At 44.5% G+C, this 25139-nt stretch overlaps 1 protein-coding gene across 1 annotated transcript in view; it reads left to right on the top strand.

The window, feature by feature from the left end:
* Positions 1–25139, top strand: part of SCG5 (secretogranin V) — a 66278-nt gene that overhangs the window by 25591 nt on the left and 15548 nt on the right. Inside the window, exons 3-5 of the mRNA XM_019552005.1 lie at positions 12259–12408; positions 18822–18934; positions 24930–24980. Coding sequence (XP_019407550.1) covers positions 12259–12408; positions 18822–18934; positions 24930–24980 — 314 coding nt within the window. The remainder of the gene's footprint in view (positions 1–12258; positions 12409–18821; positions 18935–24929; positions 24981–25139) is intronic.

The following is a 25139-nucleotide window of genomic DNA, read 5'->3' as shown; positions in this document are numbered from 1 at the left end:
TGTTGTCTTAAAATCTGTAAAGAAGGAAGGAAAAAAATACCCTTGAATGGTTATACTGAAAGAAAACAATTCTTTAGATTAATATAAAATATTGTTTTGTACTCAGTCAACTGAATTTTTGGCAGACAACTTAAGCTTTGATATAATATAGTACACTGGAGCCTGTTAAGTACCTCTGTTTTCTTTATGGACAGAACTTTGGTGCCAGGAGGTCTGTGCCACGTACAAGTGTAGATACGCTTGTATCTGACAGATGGTCCCCCTGTGAACCAAACTGTATATAGGATATACAAACACTTATTGATTATGCGGTTCTGTAGTTTACAGCATAGTTACAATGTGCTTTTAAGTACATATGTGCCATCCATCTTCATATGAAGGATCTCTGCCCAAAAATTGTTTCATGATACACACTAGATGTCACAAGACAGCTCTTTTAAACTCCTTTGACCACATCTCCATAAGCATTTTTATGAAGTTATGTAACCCTTGCAAATATAATTTCTGTTTTGGCTACAGATCATAAATGTACAATAAACTTTATAGATTTAGATATATTATGTTTCTAGTAAAAATCTCATTGTCCAGTAAAAGAAGAAAATCGTAACTCAAAACTCGGAACTTTTCATACGATCAGTTTTTTGTGTTTGCTATGTGTCTGTAAAATGCGATATTAGGCAATTGGATTAGAGACAAAGATACTTGATATAGCTGGGAAGAATCTAACAATGTTTTTTGCAAAATTTAAATTGATAGACTGATGCAAATTAATTGCTAATATCTGCCATTTGGCTGAACTGTCTCAATTTAGCACTCAGTTCAACCAACTGATGGCAGAAATGTTAAGTGATTTGTTCAAGTCTACATGAATGGAGTTAGTTTTTAAAAACTGATCCCATTTGGCCCTGCTTCATGTGTGAGTGTCAGATATAACTTGATCCAGAAATTTAAGTTGTTTTTATTTATCTGAAATTCAAAGTAATAATGGAGAATAACATTTAGAAAACCTCTCAAACATTGCATCAGCGATGAGAATTCTTGCGAGTAATATCATTAATTAGACCAACTTTATGGTTGGTATAGACATAGACGAGCTTTCAGGCCTCTGATACCCAAAAGCTTCCATTGGCTTAAAAACAATGGAAGCTTGGGGTGGGCCCCAAGGAGGACTGTCGCAGTGCACTCAGGTGCCCTGCGCCTGAGAGCAGAGACTGCTCTGGGGAGACCCCTAGTGGCAGAAAGGGGGAGGCTCAGCTGCCAGTCACCAGGGCTGCACAGTGGACTCAGCTTGGACAGACAGAGGGAAGGACTTTGGCAGTGAGAGCATCCCCCAGTCACTGCTGGGGTTGGGGAGCCCTCCTCTTCCCCCCCCATCTGCTCCCTCACTCTCTAGTAGGGAGTAGCTTTTGTTTGACCGGACAGTCTAGTTTTTATGTTGTAGCCCAGGGGCTTTATGTTTTATGTTTACTGTTTTAACTGGAGGACCAGTTGAGGCTGTTAGGGGTTGGAGGAGGCCTCATAGGGACTCCTCAGTAGCGTGGGGGTTCCTGGCGCCTGAGAGGGTGCAGCATTTGCGGGGTGCAGTGCCCTTAACCTGAGACAGAGAGGGGGGTAGCAAGGAGCCCTGAGAGAGAGAGGGGGGACAGTGAGGAGTCCCAGGAGTAATGAGGAGGGCCAGAACATAACAGGGCCCAGGTCAAACCACATCAACTCCATCTGCGAGGCTTGGGCTGTGGTGTAGGGGAGGAAAAGGAGCCGCAGGTAGCGCCCCCTGTTACCAGGGCACGGAAAAATGGGCAGCCTCCTGCTGATTACAACCGTCTTCTAATTGAGTAAGATCAAGGCATGGCAGGTGAGTAAGCAGGCGGTTGGCCCATTACAGGAGGGTGGAGCCACCCCGGAAAGGCTCTGATAGTGATATTCCTGTCACAAGGACTATTCCGTGACGGCCTGCACTTGCAGGGAACGGATAAGATAGGCTAAAATGGTGACCGAATCTAGATTAGCAATGGGAATCAAGGACAACAAGAAGTCCTCCTTTGGGTACATAGGAAACAGGAGGAAAACAAATGGGATTGTGGGGCCATTGTTCAACAATTCAGTAGAGCTGGTAACCAGCACCCAGGAGAAAGCTGAACTCCTGAATGACTACTTTTGCCTCAGTCTTTCACTGGACCAAGGGGAAAAACTCCCCAGGTCGAGTACCAGATGAGCACGGTAGGAATAATTGCTTTCCTACTATTGCCGTAGAATCGGTGTATGACCAGTTAATAAAATTAGATGTATACAAGTTAGCAAGACCAGATGATCTTCATCCAAAAGTGCTGAAAGAGCTGGCCAAAATCACTGTGGAACCCCTGGCAAAACTTCCACAATTCATGGAGCTCCAGAGAAGTCCCCAAGGACTGGAAGAGGGCCAATATTGTGCCCATCCACAAGAAGGGCAGGAAGGAGGACCCAGCTAACTATAGGCCAATCAGCCTAACCTCCATCCTAGGGAAACATCCATCCTAGGGAAAATCCTAGAAAAGTTCATCAAGGAATCTGTGATAAGCTTGCAGAAGGTAAGATTCTGAATGACAGCCAGCATGGCTTTATCACAGGCAGGTCTTGCCTTACCAACCTCATCTCCTATGGCCAAGTAACTCACCACCTGGACATGAGAAAACAGGTTGACACTGTATACCTAGACTTCCAAAAGGCTTTTGATCTAGTATCCCACAATGTCCTCATGAGAACTGGAGGATTATGGGCTTAACTCTAAGACAGTCAGGTGGGTAAGAAACTGCAGGATAGGACCCAGAGCTTCATAGTGAATGGATCTGTGTCATCCTGGTGAGAAGTGGGCAGCGGTTTCCTGCAGGGGTCAGTGGTTGGTCCAGTACTTTTCAACATCTTTATTAACGATTTGGTTGTGGGGGTGAAGAGCTCACTGGCCAGGTACGTGGATGACACCAAGTTATGGGGAAGTGTGTTCATGCTTGAAGATAGGCTACAGGCAAACCTAGACAGGCTAGCAAGTTGGGTGGATTGGAACCTGATGAAGTTCAACGTAGAGAAATGTAACGTGCTCCACCTTGGGATGAGCAACCCTTAACTCGCGTACAAGCTTGGCAGCACCAAACTGACTAGCACCACGAATGAAAGGGACCTGGGCGTAATAATAGACTGCAGTATGAATGAGCTGGCAGTGTGATGCTGTAGCCAGCAGGGCAAATAATACTCTAGCATGCATCAATTGATGTATCTCCAGCAAAGCCAAGGAGGTGATCCTTCTGCTCTACTTAGCACAGGTCAGACCACAGCTGGAGTACTGCATTCAGTTCTGGGGGCCGCACTTTAACAAGGATGTGGACAAGTTAGAGAGAGTCCAAAGAAGAACCACCCATATGATCAGAATCTTAAAAGACAATCCATATGAGGAAAGGCTGAGGGATCTGGGACCCTTCAGCCTGAGGAAAAGAAGGCTGAGAGGGGACCTGGTAGCAGCTTACCACTACACTAGGAGAGTACATCAAGGGCTTGGTGAGCAGCTGTTCACCAGGGCACCCAGGAGGAAAGCCAGGAGTGATGGCCACAAACTCCTGGAAGATCAATTCAGGCTCAACATTAGGAAAAACTTCTTCAGTCAGGGTGTCCAGATTGTCTAGTCTCCTCTTGAAGATTTCCAGGGTAGGTTATTGCACCACCTCTGGAGGGAGCTTATTCCACAGTCACCTTGGTGGGGTCACCTGACCCCCAGTTATCTTTCCTGCTTGCTGCAGGGGGCTGGACTTGATCTTCCGAGGTACCTTCTGGCCTTACAATCTATGAATCTGACTCATGGTAGGTCTCCTGGACCTGGCATGGTCCCATCATGACCTGGCATCCCTTGAAGCATTGCAACACTCTTCTCACCCTCCCTCGTGGGGCAATGGTCTAGCCTAGGTCAGAGCTCCTCTCTGCCCAAGCAGTGGGTCGGGCCCAACCCCGGATTATCACTGGCAAAATCAGTGAAGCCTCTATCCCCAGGCCCACCCATGTCCTCCCTTTGGGCAGCATACATCCTTCCACACACAGAAAATTGCTTGTTGCTGAATTTCTTTTATTGCTTATTGTCATGGGTGCAGGTAAGCAAGTGCTGAATGTGGCTTCTGTTTTGTTTTGTCTCACAGTTAACCTGTCTTAAGAACCAATTCATCTGCACTGATTTCTAGCAATGGGCATGTTGTGTAATGGAAGTAAGAGTGTACTTGGATATGCCCAAAATGTACGTCAGCACACCTGTGCACATATAGCATCACTGCTTTCTGACATGTCTAAGGAAACCAAATGCATGTGTAAATGTAGATTGTGAGAAGCACTTATACTGCCTGTGTTCAATACAGGAGACAGGATCAGAAACCCACGAGTCCAGCTCATGGACACAAAGTCCCAAAAACCATTGGATGAATTAAATGGCCCATAAAGAAGCAGAGAGTGCTTCTCTGTTCTTGTGTCTTGAAGCCAATTTCTAATAATCCTGGTCATTTCAGTAGTGGGTTGGAACCATGTGGAATCGGTAGAAATCTGGTTCAGTACAGAGTTTGAAGTATGCTGCTGGGAGTCCCATAGATATAGCTTTTGTCAAGCTCCCACGTTGCTTATTTTATTAGTTACCATTGTTCAGTTTTCGCTTTTCCTGGTTGTATGAATAATAATATCCAATGGTCTTGTTAGCCTTAATGTAGCATTCCTTTCTTAGACTCACTCAGCAATCAAAAAAAACCCAACACCCCTCTGGGACTCTGTCTATGATCTTCCTCTTGGGAAGCACCTCATCTTCTTCAGTGGGAGGAGAGGAAATTCTTTCCCTGCCCTCCCAATGTGCTGCCTGCAAAAGGAGTGTTTTGATCTTTCCTTCTGAATCCAGTATATTTCCTAAAATCTGTACAGAATTTTGCAAGCCACCAGACAAACGGGGTTACTCTCCTGAACCCCTAGTGAGTGGTGAATGGAGGCAGTCAGGCAGTCTCATTTGCCAGCTCATGAGCTAGAAAAGAGAACTTAGGACCTATCACGTATTTAATACTATAAGTATTTCATCAGTAGCAATTGCCTTACTAGCTGGCATCCTAACATTACCAGCCAATCGGAGGCATCGAACTTTGCAAGACACTTGATCCCATGTCCCAGGACAATACACTGTTTACCAAGAAATTGTTTGAAGTTTTAAGATTGTTGGTCATATCTGTGTTGATCTAAGGACATAGGCAGGCAAGGTTCTTTGGGTAGATGTGTTGGCTTTTATTAGACCAGCTAAATAGTTGGAAAAAAGTTCTTTGCAAGCTTTCGGACAGGAATACCCTTCCTCAGGCAGTAGGAGAGAGTTTGTGCCCAAAGACTTGGCGGTTTTAAAAAGTATTGAATGTTTGCACTCATGGCAATTGGGTTAAATTTTTCTCGCAGTCTTTCAGTCATATGAAAGTTTTTAAATATAGTAACACATTTAAATCTGAAATTGGGGTAAGTTTTCCTTGATTTCAAGTGGAGCAGGATCAGGTCTTTGCATGGAACTGTTTATAAGATACATCTCTAGCCTGCCTTTATTTTGTCTTCTTGCAGTGCATTAGAGAAATTGTCTGAGCTGGGTAATCATTAAGAGCATTACAAGTATGCAGAAATACTACAATTTGGGGAAATGGGGAGAGAGAAGACAGCCCATTCAGGGGTGAATGAAGCCAAATGAAGCTTATCAGAGCTCAGCAGCATCACCAATACACTTGCAAAGAAAATAAGAATAAGAGCCAGTTATGTGTGTGGGTGTAAATTAGGAAGCAAAATCTTGCCTAAATTATTTTAATAACCCTCCGCTTTCTGGGGATTTGGGTGGTATGGACACTAAGATGCAAAGTTGACAGCCTGGAGATCACAAGTTTGAGTCCATCACAGAAGTGCTCGTGTTGTGGCCCTGTCAGATTCCAGTGGATTTGCTAAATGCCTTGTCATGAGGACACAAAAAAAGGAAAGGACTCCACTTACTCCATCTGAAGGCTTTTGTGGGGGGAAAAAAGTAACAAAAAAGTAAACTGTATTTCTTTTTTTCAATACCTACAATCCATTATATTTACTTGCCATCCTGGCATTCTCCAAAGTGATTTCAGAAGCATCTGATGTAGTAAGCAGCTGCTTATACTCAGAACTATTTTGTAATGTCCTGATGTAAACAGTGTCTTGCTCAAACCAAGTTTGTGCTTGCTTCACACTTAGGTTAATTCTCAGCTCTGAATCAAAAACTCTCTGGACTTGTATAGTTCATTCAAAAATCACTTTCACATAGAGAATAGATAAATATGAAACTTCAATTTAGGTGCGTGGGGGAGTGTTTGTATTAGTCTTAGATCTGTACCTGGCATATGCTTTTGGTTCCAGCACTGCAATAGTTCTACTTTTATGTCTGTTCTTGAAAGGTTACAGCTCCAGATGATGGAAAGTAATGAGAGGAGAGGTTTTCTTCTTATCTCTGTCTCAGACCTCTGTAATCTTCTTCCTTTTAAAATTGCATGCCTTTCAATACCACATCTGCCCCTATGAGTCAGTTTATAAACTGAAGCCAGATTGATTGATTGATTTCTTTTTTGAATATAAAAATAAATTTGTAATAATGCAAAACAACCACTTGACAGTGTGGTGTCTAGTGTCACCTCTTTTGTAATATCTATATTTATATTGAAATCTCCTAAAAACAGGGATTTTATACAGTGCCAGTTATGGGATGGGAAAGAAAAGGTGGAAATGAAAAAAGGAAATCTAATAACATTTGGCAAGTACTATATGGGGTTGAAATTCATAACATGCCAGTAATAGAATCCACTCCACTAACAGCCTCCATTTTATAAGGGTGTTTAAAAAACCCCCCAAAAAACAAAACAAAACGGTGGATTGGGGCCTAAATACTTGCCATCCCCATTTTCTAGCTTTTTCAGAGGGAAGGCTCCTGCCATGTGCTTCATTCTCATTCAATGTGGGTTGACTTCCCATCTTCTTCTTCATTGACCATCTGCCTAATAAATGATCAACTAGCTAGTTGAGTGTGTGAGGGTGATGTGGTTGGGGGAGGGGGAAGGGGGACAGTGAACCTCCAAGCTGGAGTGAGCTGACAGACACCCCTGGAACCTTCAGGGCCATGTGGGGCATGGCTAGCTGTCTCCTTGGTTAAGGGATGAGGACCTTTGAATTTTGCAACCTGGGCATGGTGTGTGGTGTTGCCAGAATCACAGGGTGTCTGGGAAATTTGAGATTGTGGAGGTGACTGAAGCAGCCAAGGCCAGGTGAAGCAGGAGCAGTGGCCCTAAGCCCCTGAAGAAAGAGTGAGAACCACATGCCCTAAACCTCATTTTTGTGCATTCACCACTGCTTTCATCCAACCTTCCACCACCTCCCCTTGCAGCCAGACCATCACCCCGCCATGGACAAAACTGGACCGGCCACTGCTATGAGTTAACTCCAGACACTGAACTGGCTCTATGAGGAAATAAAAGATCTCATTGCCATCTGGGGTGAGGAGGACATCCAGCTCCAGATAGGGTATTGAATAACAGACATCTTCAAGCATATCACCCAGCAAATGCAGGCAAGGGGATTACAGCTGAGACCACGTCAATGGGGAGGGCTATTACCACATGCTTGACTCTAGACAAGTGTTGGGCAGGGTGGGGATTGCAGCCATCCAGGCACTCCAGCTGATAGCGGGGAGGCTGCAATCCTCCCCTCCCCCCACACTTCCTTGGGTTGCTCCACACACCCCACCAGTCTGAGTTCACCAGCTGCGCCTGCAGGCCATCCTCTGTGGTCATAACCCTCTCTTGAGCCATTATGGCTGAGAAGCCCACCAAGAGGTTGGGACCAGGAATGCAGGGGCATAGGCAGAGGTAACAGGCAGGGAAGCCCAGCCAAGACACCAATTTTCCCTTCCCCGCCACTCCTTAAACTCCTGGGTGCTTAAGAGACAATGTCCAATTCAGTAGGATCATAATCTGCCTAACTGACATGTCCATTCGGTCATGGCCGTGCTACGCTGCATGAGAAATTTGAGACTAAGCACAGATACCCTGAGTGTTTGCATGTCAACAGGTCCCCCTCCTCACAAGGCACTTGTAGAAAGGGATCAATAGCATTTAGTGAGCTCAGCAGGCAAAAGGGTCAACAGCAGTTTTTTCAGAGAGCACCCCCAGGTAAGGGACAGGAGATATACCAAAGCTATATCTGACAACTGCTGCAGGGACAAGAAAAATTCTCCTCTGCCATACAAAAACCCCAAAACAAAACAAAAAAACAGACCTCCCTCCCTCCCTGCCACTTTTGGAAAGGGACACATGAGGGACAACAGTTCCTGTGTAGGATCTGTTGTCTCAGCCCCTTGGCTCTCACTGCCAGGGTGCAGAGTCCAGGATGTGTGGCCTAACACCTGTTGATCGAATGAAAGATGTACATATGAGGCATTGTCGAAATGTCTCCTATTCATTACAAGTTCCAGTCACAGCTTCTGAGCTTAGGCTGTGTACCACAGACTCTTGTCACCAGGGGCTGTGAGACTGGATTTGGCCATGATGGGTAGGGAGGAGGTGCTGTTGAATTGCCTTGCTGTTGAATTGCCTGACCGGAGCCTCTAGATCAGGGATAGGCAAGGTTTTTGGCCAGAGTGCTGAAAAAAAACTGCAGTGTCTTATCTTGTAAGGTGCTGGAGTGCCAGCATGCCAGAAAAACAGAACGGGCAGAGGGGGGGTACATGGCAGGACACACTGCATATTAATATGGTTAATAATCATGTATGTTGCTTTTTTTTAACAGTAAATACCAGGTTTTCTAAAAATTCTAAACCTGGTGGCAATAAATAAAACTTCATATACTACATTTGTTCTTGGGTATTCTTTTTTGTTAAGCATGTTGTGATGAGAGAGAGAAAATGAGTGGGAAACAGAAAGAAAAAAGGAGAGGAGGGAAAAGAGAGAGAAAAAGAGAGATAAAGAGAAAAAAGAAAAGGGGAGAGAAAGAAGAGACAGAAAAAGAGAAAAAGGAGGACAACAAAAGAAAAAAGAGAAAAAAAGAGGAGAAAGGGAAGAGAGGAAAATTGAGGAAGAGGGTATGTCCCTTGCCACCCACATCTGCCACTGCTACTGGTTGTGGCTCAAGCCCAGTGCTTCAGTGCAGTTTCTGGCAGAGGAAGGCATTGACACATCAACAGCAGCCCCAAGGCTGGGATGCTCAGACCGCCCTGACAGTCCTGGATCTGGGGGAGCCCAGGCCCCATCTCAACCATGCAGGGGCAGCACCAAGGCACCAGGTGCTAGGGCTGGGTGCTTGGGGCAGGGTCTGGGCTGTGCAGGGAAGAGATGCAGAGGCCATGCAGGAGATTGGGGGCTGTGCAAGAAGCGATGGCTGCCCCAGGGTCCCACAGACTCAGGCCACGGTGGGTGGGCCGGGGTGCCCAGCAGCACCTGAAGTAGGGCCTGGCTCAGCCTGCTCAGCTGCAGGTGTGGGCCACAGCTGCTCTGCCTGCAGGGGGAGTCTGCCTGGCCAGGCCAGGATGCTGGGTTCGGGGGAGCTTCTGGGTCTGGGCTCGACCTCTGCAGGTTGGGCACAGTGCGAGTGGGGCAGAGCCACACCCAGTGTAAGGGCCTGGCTGCAGGAGCCCCCTGGGACCAGCTGCTGCAGGCAGTGCTTGGGGCTGAGCCAGCTGGGAGCCTGCGGCAGAGAGCCTGGACCAGCAACTTTTTTTTTTTTTTTAAAAACAATTTCCTCACACACTTCCTGGCATGCTGGAGAAAATGTCTCAGTGTGCCACTAATTGGCACACATGCCGGGGCTTGCCTATCTGCTCCAGATGGCTAGCTATAATTTGAAGGAGACATCCCATGGCACAGTGGAGCTGAGAGAATTACAGCGCCAGGACAGGGAGTTAATGCACATGGTACTGGACTGCTGCCACTCACCCCATAGGAGCAGGCCCCCCGAGTGATCCCAGGCTTGTCCCAAGGGTGCCAAGGAATGCTCAAAATAGGGGAGAAAGGGCAGCCCACCGGGCCAGATGGCCATTGGATAGCTTTTGGCAGCAGGACCTGGTGATCCTACCTCATCTAGTCCCGTTCTGGGAGGCCCAGGGGTAGGGAGCTCTTCCACTCCCTGTGGCCTCACTCCTGGCCTGGGTCTTGCTGAAAGGGAGCAGTGAAACCTTGGTGGGAATATGCAGCCCCCACAGCTTGGGTTAATTGCCTGATATGAGCCCCAGATGTTGGTGAGGGCCATGGGTCTGTGGTCTTTGAAAGGGGAGACATGGTTTTGGGAGCCTTGGGGTCAGGGGTCCCATGTGGGAGGGCCAGCAGTCTTGAGTGCCTGTTTTGGCTATGCCTCCTGGCTTGCAGCTCTCTCAGACAGACATTGGGTCTGGTAACATGCAGCTGTCCAGCTTCTACATGGAAAAGTCCCTGATCTTGACTTCAGACCCCTGAAATTAGGGTGCCAGGTCAAAGCCCCTTACCCAGTGCCTGCTCTCCAAGATTTCATGTTTGTTGAGTTCAGGCCCTGTGGCTTTCCTCCTGATCCCCAAACTCCTTTTAGGTTCTGTCATCCCGTTCTCAAACCCCTTTCCACTCCGTCACTGCCAAAGCTTTGCTGTTTTGTGTTGATTGGGAGGAAGGATCAAGCTGAGATGAGGGCAATGTTCAACAGGTTTTCTTAAACACAGGAAAAGTTTGGCAACCACAACATTTTAAACTGTGGCACATCTGTTTTTCATGCCACATTCCCCCACACTGCATGGGAGGGGAGGGCTGGGAAGGGAAAGGGGGAGGGGGACAGTGCTCAGGCAGCCTGGGTTGTGGGCAGTTGTGCCCCTGATGCAGTGCTGGAGGAGCCCATGGACGGTGACATATGGCTCGGTGCTAGGGCATGGGCATTCACCCTCAGGCCCTACTCATCTGGGGAAGTCTCCTGGTCCATGCAGGTGAGGTGGTCCTCAGCCAAGGCTTCACAGATCCAGGCAACCTGCCATGGTGCAGGGCCACATTTCCCCCATGCCTGCACCACATGTGCTTGCAGTGCCAGGCCCAGTCCATAGTTGAAGTGCTCCTTCCAGCAGTCTGGCTGCCCCACAGAGCCTCATGAGCCAGGGCAGGAGGAGGTAAGCCAGGCCCCCAATGAGGATTTGTGGGGGGGAGGCTAATGATCATCGATAATGAAATCAGGCACCCCATGACCATAGCACCTGTTCTCCATCACCCCAGGAAATTGCAAAAGAGGCAGGTATCACCTTTATTGGCTGCGTGAAAGTTGGCCGAGCTATGCCCCGGATGGCTGGGTTCTGTGGAGTGTGTGTGTTGTCCAGGATGCCCTGGTTTCGTGTGTGTGTATGTTGGGGGATATCCAGGTGCATGGCCTTGATGTCCCCATCAGCTGATCCAGCAGCTTGGCTATTGAGCTTTGCTTGGGAGTCTTTGGCAGCACACTGGGAGGTATGCAAGAGACCCCCCTATCTGCTGCGCTTAGGCTATGCAGGCAAATTCTGAGCCCCTTCACTGCCACAAGGGCTAACTCCCAACCTAAATGGGAGTGCTTAGAGTAAAGCTCAAAAGTTAGAGTGCTTCTGCAATGGGCTTCTTGAATGCTGTTACTTAGTCGTAATTGCTTTTGCTTTTATTACTGTAGAAGAAACACTAGATTTATTATTCAGAATGAGAGATGGACACAATGTATTTTTAGCTGACGAGCATGTAATCAGCTTATAGCCAAGATATATCTTTATTTTTTTCCTATGACTGAATTTATTAACAAATTCCTGAAAAGGAGTGCTATTTCTTTTCTCTGACATTGTCTTTTTGGCACTATGTATGCTATCTTACCACTTCTTAATTCTTACTTGATGCAGTGAACAGTAACATTACCTATGATACAGTAGGTATTGTCTTTCAACTCCATTACTGTCTCTAATATTAGATATGTATATCTGCATGCTTTTACTCATCCCTTAGGTATTTAGAAAAAAACTGTGGATTAAGATATTCCAAAAGGACTTCCTGAAGTTAAATTCTGAAGTCCAGGCTTAGATACCAAAGTGATCTGACTTAGAAAGGGGCTGTGAACTTGGTGTTTAGCACTGCATCAAGGTTACATTCCTAAACATGAATTTGGAGGCTAGCAGCTATTTAAACAAAAAAAATATTGGCCTAGATTTCCTGGAAAAGCTAAAGCAAAGTCTGACTTTTCTCATTTTAAAAAGGCTGAGCATGAATTTCTCTCCATCAGGTGGTGCACATGAAGGTCTTCAGCACTTGGGTCCTTATGGCAATATCCCAAACATAGTCGCTGAGCTAACAGGAGATCACATACCAAAGGATTTTAGTGAAGATCAAGGATACCCTGACCCTCCAAATCCCTGCCCAATTGGAAAAACAGGTACTTCTAGTTCTTATACCTTGCTTTTCATGTCAGGATCTAAGCATCTTACAGTAGAGCAATAAGCAATGTGACTAATATCAGCTAAGTATATTTTTTCTCCCAAAAAGAGATGGGTGTGCATTGGAGTGTTTTTATTTTGGATTGTTTTATATATAATATATATGTTAATATTGGTCTGTTAGAGGAAGCACAGTCAAAAATTAGCCTTGCAGATACATTGGAAAAAGAAGAGGTTTGTAATGGTTCCTTTAGAAGTCTTGCTCCACTCTCCAAGAAGAAGCTGTCTCATTCATTTATCAACATACATTAAGGGACTGATTTTTTTTCCCTTTAGGTAACTTGCATGAAGTTTTCCAGAACTGAAATTAATAGGCAAATTCCCATTGGTTCCTAGTAGGAATTGCATCTGCTCCTGTGGGAATAAACACTAAAGAATAGAAAAGTATACCTTGGTCTAGAAATATTTTAAATTTACAAATGAGAAATACCTGTTTAGTATTTATATATGTTGTTTATATCTACATTTTTTCCAATAAATCTTTTCTCTGACAAGTTCTGAATAATTATTTTTAGATTTTTTTCTCCACAGATTTTTGCATTTTATGTTTACTCATCAGATCTACTAGTGGTTAGAAGAACAAGATTAATTTTTGGACTCCAGTTAAATTGTTTGAGGCTCTCTTGAAATCTTTTGTTTTCCTCTAGGGAAAATAATGCTTAGTCAGCTGAAATAATACATCTAAATATGAAAATTGAAAGCATTCCTGGAAAAATGCTGCCTACTATGAAAGGCTGCTTTTACATAGATGCATTCTCAGTGAAGATTACATCTACCAATATTTCAGTAGAAGTGTTTCCACTTATGGTTATGAAAACTAGTTTGTATCCAAAGGGTGGATTGTTCATACAACTATATTGTCCATACAGCCTACCAGAGAACAGGTTTATGGGTTGGTTAATGGGAAACAAATCATCCTCTTTCCAGTGATTATTTTCATGCACATTCCACAGTGGGGTGCACATGCTTCATGTGCTTGAAGACTTTTATGACCACTGGTACCAGTCTGATTATGCAACGTGCCCTGCTGTTTCTTATGGTTTGGGTCAAGGGCATACAAGGCAGATAATGCCTAAATAGTTCCTTTCAGCCACTTCTCAGCTTAAGATAGCTTCTTGCTTTCTGTATTCAGGCCACAGGAAAGCTTTTGGTGGGTGTCTTTAGCTTCCTACTGACAGTTTTCTAATTAGCCAGCTAGTATAGCTAGTTTTACCCTGTTGCCGACTGACAAATTGTTAAGCTCTTAATTTTAGCAAAAAAGTAAGGACTTTATGACCCAAAGGGGTTGTCTATACCACAGCAACAATTGGTTCCTGAGGATGAGTTGAACATGCCCTGCCTATGTCCAATCCACTCTAGAGTGGGCTTGTCTTTAGCAGCTGCTCCCCAAACCACCAGGGACCAAACACTTGGACATGGCACTTTGGGATTTGGAACATGCTTGCAAACTCTGGGCAGGGCATGATCCTCACTACAACATGCTACTGTCATAACATAGATAAAACCAGAATAGCCTCCTCATGGTGACTTAGATACAAATATTGCTCTTATGTCATCATGAGGCTGTATCCGATAATAGTGGACACTCAAAGAACCTCGGCTGCTCCTGGACGTTTTGAGAAGAATGGCAAATACTCTCCTGATTTACATGGGGTAATCAAGGAAACCATCACACAAACTTGTGGGTGTTCTCTACTTTGCCTTTGTGGGAAAGTGTCATTGTACATGAATGAGGCAATAATGGATCCAGCTAGATTCACTGGAAGATTCTGGCCCCAGAAGCTCCCAACTTGCACAAGAAAAACAATACCAGGACTCCTGCAGATGGATAGAGTATCCTTCTGTAGGTAGAAAGAGCAGCCACTTGCTGCCATCATCTGTAGTAATGATGACAATAAATCAGCTATACGCCAGAATGCAATGATGAACTATAAATTCATACATCTACATGAGATGCTTTACTGTGCAGTAGAGGAAATTACTGCACAGTAAGCATCACAGTCTACATGAGATGCTTACTGCGCAGTAATTTGCTCTAATCACAAGTTAATTTTCTACCTGTAAGTACAGGTAGCAGATTAACTCCTGAGTAGTTACTGCACAGTAATGCACATATAGATGCTGACTGGGACCAAATTTGCTTCCAGTCACCCCTACCACCAGGAGGCCACCTGCAGCCTCACCCTAGGGCCATGGGGCTGGGACAGCTCTTTGCCTGCCCCAGTCCCAGGCCCTTAAAAGCTTGCAGAGACACTGGGGCCCTGGGCCATCTGCAGCCAGCCTCTGACCACTGTGTGTTGCAGCAGAGGCTCCAGGCCAGCTGTGGCAGCCTGCCTGAACCCCATCTCTGTTCCCCCGGCATTGCGTCGCCATGCAGTTACCTGTCCCATGTTGTTGCACTGTGCTGAGTGCTGCAGGCACTTGCCAGGGCCTAGAGCACCCAGTCACAGCAGCTGCAGCAGCCTACCTGGACCCCAGTGCTGGTGCCTGGCACACCATTGCAGTGTGCCTGCCTACCCCACACCATGCCCCTGGGCTGCGTGCTGCAGGCACATGCCTAGGCCTGGCAACACCAGGAATATGACTCAGTGGCCCAACAAGCTGTCAATGGAGCCACACTGACATCATCCCCAATGCCAGACGCCATCTCCCAGGGCCACAGCTGGTCCCAGAAGACCACAGACCTCGTAGCACTGTGGGGTGAGGCCAGGGTCTTCAGCCAGTTAGCATGTTAGTGGGCACTCCAGTGTGTACAGCTACAAGGGCCTGTCAGGCTGCATGAAGGAGCACGGGCACAACTGGTCAGTGCACCCACGCTGCATAAAGGTTAAGGCCTTGTGGGTACAGTAGGTCACCTTCACCAAACATAACCACTGGTTGGGGGCTGCCCGCAAGTCCATGCCCCTTATGCAGCAGCTGGATGACATTCTCATGCCCCAGGACCCTGACTGAAGCCACGCTGTGTACTCCAGCATGAACGGCCTGTCTGAGCATTTGTTGAAGCCTGGCACCTGCAGCAACACATCACCAGGGGAGGACCCCTTGCCAGGAGCCTATCCCACCACACTCCCTGCCCCTGGCCTCAGCCAGCAACTTCAGAAGCCAGGGTTAGCACCTGCCCCGCCAGCTCCAGGTGGGCTGTCCCATGCAGGAGGCCAGGCTGGCAATGGCATCACTGGCTGATAGCAGCTCCAGCTCCGCCCCAGTAGGGGCTTCTGCCCAGGCAGCTGGATGCTGTGCCCCTGTGCCTCAGGATGCTGCCAGGAGCTTCACGTCCTCGCCACCAGTGGGGACTGACTCAGGCCACTGAGCACACCTGCCACACCCACCTGGTAAACCCTGGATTGGGGGGGCCCTCCCCATCCCTACCTTTACCCTTACCCTACCTTCCTGCCTGGCCCAGCTATACTTCTTGCCCCTCAAAGTACCCCCCTCCACAGCATGTAGGGAGGTGGGAGACAATGCAAAACTTTATTGTAGAAGTGCACCGATACACTGGTGCATATCGTATTGGCACTAATAAAAGGAAAATTGACATTATCAGCAATTGGCTTTTTTGGGTTGATGTGGCAGATAATGTCACCAGTAAATGCCACATGCATTCATGCAGCCACAGCATGCATGAAGCAAGTCCTACAGCTTGGAGAGAGCAGCATCTGGCTGGTAAGTCTATTGTGGGGAAAGGGGCAGGGGGAGGAAAGGGGCATGGGGGGAAGGTGGAGGTCCCTGCAATGAGGGAGGGAGTGGGGCTAGGGCTGGGGCAGGTGCTGCAGGGTGGGGCATGGGATGGAGCCATGAGAGGCTCATCTGGGGGGCACAGGGACTGGGGGTGGATCCTGCTACTATGTATATCCTTGGGGGACTCATAGGGGTCTTCTGCCCCCTGGATCTGTGCATGGTGTGAGGGCAGGCTGCTGCTGTGGTCCGGAGTGGGGGTCAGCACTGGGTTCTTCCTGTTGGCAGGGGGCCTGGGCCGGGGCTGCACTCGGTGCAGGGTGAGAAGGGGCTACAGGGGTGGGGGGCCTACAGCAAATTCTGGAGTGGCCACAGCTCACCCTGTAGCCCCCCCCACTCCAGTGCCACTGCGAGCTGCCTGGAGCACAGCCCTGGCCCAGCCCCCCTGTGGCTGGGAAGAGCCTGGCACTGGCCCTGGCTCCAGCCCACAGCAGCAGTTCACCCTCAGCCTGTGCACAGATCCAGGGGGCACACACCCCCCATGGCTCCCCCGGGTGGGATCCACCCCCCCTTTCGACACCCCCTGGATGAGCCATTGTGACTCCATCCCACATTCTGCCTCGGCTAGCCCTCTTCCTTCCCACCGTGGATCTCACCTACCCCTCCCTGGGCCTGCCAACCCAGGCCCAACAGACCAGCTCGTCCCTCCCCACTCCACACTGATTTACTTAGATTTTGTTTCCAATGTGGCTCCCAGCATGTCACTCCACAATCAGTGTCTTATCCAATTGTCAAGATAGCTATCTAGATTCAGTATCTCTGCCACAAAACTTACAACCCTAATTACAATGATCATACAGCTCTATCTTACTACAAGTCTTAGCTGACCCCTCTAAAAAGGGTCACTCTATATCAACAAAGTCCCTGATTGGTCAGGTTACTGTCCTCGAATTCCAGTTCCTGGGCTCCAGTCAGCAATTGCTGGCATTGGACCTGGTCCCAGTTCCTGAGTCAGAGTCCTGAGCCCCACGCTGGGTGTCAATTGTTTGGTTTGGATTTAGGACCCAGATGCCTTGTTTGGGGGGGGGGGGGTTGGGGGGAACCGCCCTCAGACCAAACACAACATTTCCATTTGAGAAAGGGCAAATTTATTGATACACAGTGATAATAGAAAAGAAACAATATAAACAATCAAGCAGTTCTAGGGATGTCATTGGAGTCAAGGTACATCTGGCCTTGACAGGAGGACAAGGTACTCCTGCTTGCAAACAATAACTTCGATATAGTGGGGCTAATGGAAACCTGGTGGGACCCTACCCATGACTGGGCAGTACACATTGAGGGGTATAAGTTGTACAGACAGGAGAGAGTAGGGAGGAAGGGGGTGGGTGGAGTTGCCCTCTATGTTAAGGAGCATTATATATCTACGTTAATCAAAATGGGATCAGAGGAGGAGAATGTTGAGGTACTGTGTGGTAGGATACATGGAGGTTGGGGAGAAAGGGACTTGATGGTGGGGGTCTGCTACAGACCGCCACATCAAGTGGAGGAGCTAGACTTGTAATTCTCAGGCCATACAGTCCAGGGACATGGTTGTCATGGGGGACCTAAACTACCGTGACATCTGCTGGGGGGGAGTGGTCAGCCAAATCCAACTGTTTACGTAGGTTCTTAACTGGTATACAGGACCTTCACATAATACAGGAGGTATATGGTCCCACTAGAGGGAATGCTTTACTGTGCTTGGTGTTGGCTATGGGGAATGACCTGCTAGGGGAACTACAGATTTGTGTCCACTTTCGGAACAGTGACCATCAATCAATCGAATTCACCCATATGGTGCAGGGTGGAAAAGAACGAGTTCCACAGCCAGTGCTGGAGGAGGGAGTGGGTGAATTGGAGCCCTCTCCACCTGGGAAGGGCTCTTATACATCCACCCCACCCTCCAGCAGTGGATGAAAAAACCCCAGACTAAACTCCCTCCACTCTCTTTCCCCCCTCCCATTCTGAAAACATCTCCAAGCCTGGGAGGCAGCGCAGACAGAAGTTACAAAAGATGCTGTGTTTTGAAATGTCTTTATCTGACCTCTCAGATTTTCACCCTATCGGCCATTTTATAAGCTGTCTGCAACCAGGCACTTGTGTTTGGTTATGGCTATAGCCCACTTTCTGTGGCTGGATCAGGTGAAAGTTGTCACTTTTGTCTGTGCTAGTATCTGTTTAGTAAGGCAGAGATTTTACCTGCACCAGTAGAGTCAGTCTTCTGTCAGTTTCAAGATTGCTGAAGTTTCTGCAGTAGATCTAATTTGTCTACTACAGTGCAAGCTAATGAACTGCAAACAAATAACACTTTTTCTAAAATAAATATATGGTGAATTGTCTCCAGAGTGGAAGAACAGTGTGTTTTACCAACCACCTTAGTGCCCTCAGAGTGAGAAAGGTTAAAAAATAAATGGATAGTATGTGCAAGCTTCCAAAGGGTTGTATTTTATGAGATTTTTTAAAAATACCCTGGCAGAGTCTTTCCAAAGAAAAACAATGCAGTATTTTTCAGTATTCCAGCTCTTTAAAAGCTTTTATTGCCTAATTTGTTTAAGAAATTTGCCACAAAATATGAATGGGCTCTTAAAACACTGCAATTTTTTTATCAGTTAATGCTTTCAAAATACTTTTGCAGTTGATGATGGATGTCTAGAAAACACACCAGACACAGCAGAGTTCAGTAGGGAATACCAGCTGCACCAACACCTTTTTGATCCAGAGCATGACTACCCCAGTGTGGGCAAATGGGTGAGTAAATCAGACTTTATTTTTCTTAAGTATTGAAATAAGTGGTGGGTAGGTCAAAGCTGTAAGAAGACCTCCTAGAAAAAAGGCTCACATAAGAGGAAGTATTTTTTTTAAAGAGAAGAACCTGCTTCGGTTTAAAAGCAAAATAGAATCAATGGCCAAAAAAGATGGAAAAATATTATTTATAGGCAAATGAAACTGAGAGAAAATGGGAATTCATATGATGATAATGTATGTGATAAATCCAGTAATTTCACATGGATTCTATTCAAACTGCAGTTTATGCAGCAGTCTATTATATTCATACATTTATAATATAGTTTGATATAAAATCATTACATAATATGCTGTATATTATAATATATACAGCATCTATAATATTAAGATGTAGTATCTATTTAGCACAGAATTTCCAATGTTAAAATTGTTTAGGTGTTCCTCTCGGTGTTGTAAGGTATAACTTGACTTAGACTCTGTAAGGCTCTGTAAGTGTCTAACTCAGTTTTGTAGGTTATAGCCATATTGGTCTAAGGACATAGGCAGACAAGGCTGTTTAGGTGAATCTGATATCTTTTATTAGACCAACTTAAGTTGGCTCCCTGACTTAAGTTGGTCTAACAAAAGATATCAGATTCATCCAAAGAACCTTATCTGCTTAACTCAGTTTTGCTCATGCCAAATACTTCCTCTCAGAGAGTACATCTACACATGCAATTAATTTGCAGCAATAAACTCCAGCACATATCACACTGGAATGTATTGCTCCTGGGTGTGCCACTTGAATACATGCCCGAAACCATAGCATGTTGAGCTGGGTGAGTGCAGTCCCAGCTGCCAAGGAGCCTGAGGGCCAGCCTGCCAGTCCAGAGCTGCTCCGACCTGGCTCAGTGTGCTCTGGAAGGGCTGGCTGCAGCATGAGGATGCTCCAGTGCAGGTTAGCTAGCAGGCAGCCCTTGCTCTGAAGCACCTTCATGTCCCAGCCAGCGGGATCAGCATCTACACAGGCATTTCTGTGCATGAAAAAAACTGTGCCACAGGATAGTTCTTGTATTTACAAGTACTAACCTGCTGTGCAGTTTAGTAATTTCCTGCAGCCTAATAGGGCCACATATGTGGACACTGAGATGTTTACTGCAGAGCTAATTAGGTAACTCCGCAGTAAATGTCTCATGTAGACATGCCCAGTGTGACTAATATGCAGAAATATTTTAGGGCTTACTTGTGGAGAAAGGAGTTAATCAATATGTGCAATACCTGGACTGTCAAGTACCATAAGGTTTAATATTAACTTTAATTGGATAAGGATCAGGCCTTAAGTGGATTCAATCATCCCCTAGTCAAGCTTCCATCATTTCATTCCTTTCACTTGAATGAAAACAAAATAAACCCACAGTAAAATGGGCTTATATTAAAATTTATTTTTAAGCCCAGTTTTACATGTTCTGTTCAACAAATATAGCCAGACCTAACAAATTCTTGCTCTGTTTATACAAGGACTCCAGTGACTGGAGTTGGTCCATGGAGAGTAAATCTTTAAAAGTCAGGTTACATAAGTTTTGTGATATGTTTATAATGCTGGCTGTACTGATGACTGTATTAATCTCATGCTTCATGACTTGCCCTGGAATCTTCAGGGGTCACCATCATACGTTTCCCCCTCTGAATGCATTATCTGGCTACTTACTAGGTGCAGTGGACATTGGTCATGACTATAAATGGAAGATTGTCTGGGAATGCTGGTGCTCCTAATAGTTATGGGTGCCTGGCTTCTAGGTCTTCCACATTTACTTAAGAGTTAAGCTAATTATCATGTTTTCAGCTGCAGGAGGGAATTTTCTGTCAAATTGACAAGGACCACTGAGGTTTTTTCTTTTACCTCCCTTTTGTAGTATGGGATGTTCCACTTCTTCTTTATGGTCTAGTGGTATGATTTTTGGTTTTTTCCCTTTGTTATTTGGTGTGCTGTGATTTGTGGCTTTGGTGTGTAAGAGTGGATGTTCTTGTCTAAACTTTTGGCAGAGTTAGGTATATTGTTGCCTGCAAATACAAGGGACTAGACTCTGACATGAGAGGTTCCTTCCACTCTTGCATTCTAGTTAGATGCCTGATACCAAATCCATTTTAAAGCATCATTAAAACAACTTGCACTTGTAGAACAAACCATGAAATCCCATAATGCATTGCTGTTACTTTTCAGTTTAGAAAAGCTTACCCTAAACCAGATTTCCTCCAGCGGATATAGATAAATGGATGTGCTTGGCAGCACCTTCTCTTGCTGTGACCATGAGACAATGATTCATCATCTATAATCAATCTTCATGTCTTCCCATATATGAGCCCTAAAATTCTAGATAGAACTAAGCCAGAACTCCTAATATTGGAAATTCTTATTGTACGCTAAGTAATTACCATCAAAGGCTGTAATATTAAAACACCAGATGGTGAACTCCATTATTTATGCCAGATAACTTTGTGGCTTTTTTTTATTATTCAGAAGTAATTTATTTTCATGATGCTACTTTGAAGACTGTAAAAACACTTCTTCAAGTTTTTGGCCTAAAACAGTATTTCAGAACCAGGGCTCATAATATGTTGTCATCAACAATATGCACGTAAGAGATTATAGGTCATCATTAGTGAAGATTGTCAAATACCTTAGTTTGGTCTTTTTTAGTCTATTTTAAAAATGTGTTGCCAGTTACTATTAAGTCAGAGAAAAACCTACCCTGCCTATGTATGAATTAAAACAAAGTGTACACTTTCCAACAGAAATTATATTCAGCAGCATCATTGCCAAGTCCAGATCTTTTTAATTAGAGATGAAACAGCTAGTAATATACATGATCAAATGCAAGGTGGGGGTGGTGGGGAAAGGAGGGAAAGCAACTGGCTCCCTGACAGCCTGCTCAGGGGAAGCTGCCAGGGATACCTGCAGGGTCCGGCTTGCAGCTGCCATCCACCACTGCCACTTGTAGGCGCTGGCGACAGGCCTGCAGTGATGGCAGGGGCTTTTCAGGCAGTGGAGATCAGCAGCTGATGGAGCCTGTAAGGAAGCTGACAGGAATTGCTGCTTAACTCAGGCAGATAGCATGAGGTGTTGTTACAAATTAAGTGTAATTCACAGTTGAATTAGGGAGATAGGCTCCTATCATTATTGATATTGCTTGATTTTAAAAAAAAGCTATTCAGAAAAGCAAAGGAATAGAATGATCTGTGGTATAGTTTAACTAGAGAGCAAAGTTTTTGCTATTTTTTTAGCCTGGTTTTGAAGGCATTTAGAAAATTAAAAACAGATTTTTAAAAATACATGCATACACTTACCAAAATGGCGCTTGCAGTCCTGTGGCAGTTGTACATACACATTGCCTGTTATCCGGTAATTGACTTACACAGCAATTGCAATAACTGAGCATAAATTTTGTGGGCATGTCTTTACACAAGTAATTTCTAAATATCTAAGCAGAAATTATGATCGAGGAAGAGTTATGTTAAACTTTGTAAATACTTTTAAATGTTAGACAATACTTTAGACTGTTCAGTTCAATTGAGTAGTTTTCTGTTTGGTTTAATATATAAAACTTCATGTGTGAAGGCAGCACCACCCACAGATTCTAAACTGAAAAATAAAAAGCCTATCTCAAGATAGGCAGGGTATATTTTGCTATATTTCCTTTTCAGCTCAACTAAATGATTATGCAAGTCCAGAGCACAGAGCTGGGCATCCTTATTAATTTCAATAACCACCAATGTCTAAAAATAATCTCTCTCGCATCTCTCTCTCATTGACAACAAATTATATCATACTCAGCCCCTGGGAGGGCCACATACCTTTGCACTTTTTAAATTATTTGTATAATAAAGTTTTTTTAAAGTCACTCTGCCCCCCCTCAAAAAAAACCCCACACCAAAACAACCTAAGCAAGCAAACAAACAAAAAACAACAAACCCTTTCCCTGGCATTAGCCAGTTTGGCATTTATACATTATACAGTTTGAAGGCTTAAGCCTAAATCTGGTCCCTTGTACTCTGACAAAATAACAGACTTACGTGTAAGAAATGACAAGCAGGAAAGGGGAAATAAATCATTCATCCTCTTAGCTGTAGGGTATGCTGTACCTTTTACTCCAGCCCTGAGGTCCAAAGATCTCCTGTCCATTGTGGGTAGAGGAGAACATGATGGTTGGCCTGACACTCCCTACATCTCTCTCCTAAATCTTATATCTCCTTTCTTTACTCTATACTTCCTAAGATAAGGATTTAAAAGTGGAATATTTGGGTATAAAGGCATCATATCTTTCTCTTCTGAGTTCTCAGTCCTGTGATGCGCTGTATGTGTTCGGATCCAAATCTGAAATGAGAGCTGAGAACGTTTAGCACTTCACAAAAGAATGTAGTGGGTCACAGAATCAGCCCCATTCATAGGGGCACAGATTTGTTGTTACCGCACAAGCATACTCTTAGATCAGGTTTCATAACCCTATCTGCCCTGTGCTATACAATATACATAAATGGTAGTTATGGTCTTAAAACATTCCCAAACAGACTAAACAAAATGTGATCTCATTGAGCAGGAACAGTTCAATCATGAGGAATTTTCCTGCCTGATATGAGTGTTTAGTTTTAGGAGTCATGCAATTCTTTTTATTACAGAACTGTTTTTTTTTTTCCCTTAATGTAAAGTATAAGGTCAAACAGTGTATGAAGAGAGAGTGCAATGATGATCTGATTCCTACTGGGAATAATTTGTACATCTACATTTTTTTAAAAAAATGCTAAATTAAAGTTTTCCCCACGTGAGTTTGTATAACTGACTATAGCCAAGAATGTATCTTGTTGGCCAGTTTCATCTCCGTTCCTTTGCCTTTTTGGCACATCCCTGATGAAATAGCTGAGGTTGGGCAAGAGATATGCATTGTGAATTTGGGGTTTAATGAACATGAGAAGTACAAAACAGACAGTTTTGGCAGATGTCATTGTAGCACTCTAAAATGTTTGTTTTTCTCCTATTGAGGCTGCACACAGGGTAAAAATGTTTTGTGAATTTGTCTCTCACTAGAATTCCACTTTCTATTTATATGATCAATGTTAGGTCACTTGTTTATAGCTGAATTAATGGCCTTGTTTATACAATGTTTTGCTTTTAAACATGTAGTTCTTCTCTCATTCCACTTTCAGGTTAGGTTTTGGTTTCCTCACAGTAATCACAAATGAAACACAATCTGTTGAGCATGTGTCTGATATTCCAGACCTTATTGGAGTTCACTATGTGTATGAAATATAGCAATATGTGGAAGCACTTATACAAACTGTGGTCACAGAGTCATTCTTTTTTCTCATCATAACTTTCCATTCTGCCAAGACATTTTTTGGCAGTTTTTAAAAGGTTCACTCCATTAAAAATGTTATAGACCAAATGGTTTTTGGAGATTTTATTAGGGGCACTACTTAAACAAAGGAAGGGTTGGGCACTAAAAGAATTTCAGCAGAACTTCTTTGCATAGAACATAGCTGATATCAGGAATAAAATAATCGAAGGCAAGAAACAGAAGTAGTAAGCAGGAAACCAGTTTCTGAAAAGGGTCAGAAAAGCATATATAAAAATACTGCAGAGTTACAATTATAGTCTCAAAAGAAAAGAAATGAGTTACAGTAAACTGGTATCCCACTTCCTTATATATTTTTTAATAAATAGTTTATTTAATGTGTTTCTTCCGCCCCCCCGCAGGCCTTATGACTTGATCACAAATAAAATCATTGTATAACAAAGACTGTCTAAAACTCCTGTTTTTATCATTGATGATGACATTGTTGATCTCTGAAGAATTGAAAAATATTAGCTTCAGTTATCCAAATGTTTCTCTGTGGTTTATCTTTCCAATAACATGACAGCCTCATCTAAACTAGTTTACAAAATGTTCATATACTAATATTTAAATGACCCAATCTTGCTTTAAAGAAAGAATGACCTAAATTTGATCCATACTTTTTTTCCTAGAATAATTTATTCTTTGAGAAGATGAAGAGTGGACCAAAAAGAAGAAAAAGGGTAAGTCAGAATACAACTTGGTTTCATTTTATTATATTTTGTGGAGTGGGGTTACAATGCTACAGTCTCTGAAAATCCACTGAGTCTATTTTATTTTTCATAGATTTCATAGATTTCATAGACATTAGGGCTGGAAGGGACCTCGGGAGATCATCGAGT

The sequence above is a fragment of the Crocodylus porosus genome, unplaced genomic scaffold (genome assembly GCF_001723895.1).
Source record: "Crocodylus porosus isolate Cpor-Errol unplaced genomic scaffold, CroPor_comp1, whole genome shotgun sequence".
Taxonomy (NCBI): domain Eukaryota; kingdom Metazoa; phylum Chordata; order Crocodylia; family Crocodylidae; genus Crocodylus; species Crocodylus porosus.
This window is presented reverse-complemented; position numbering and strand designations above follow the sequence as displayed.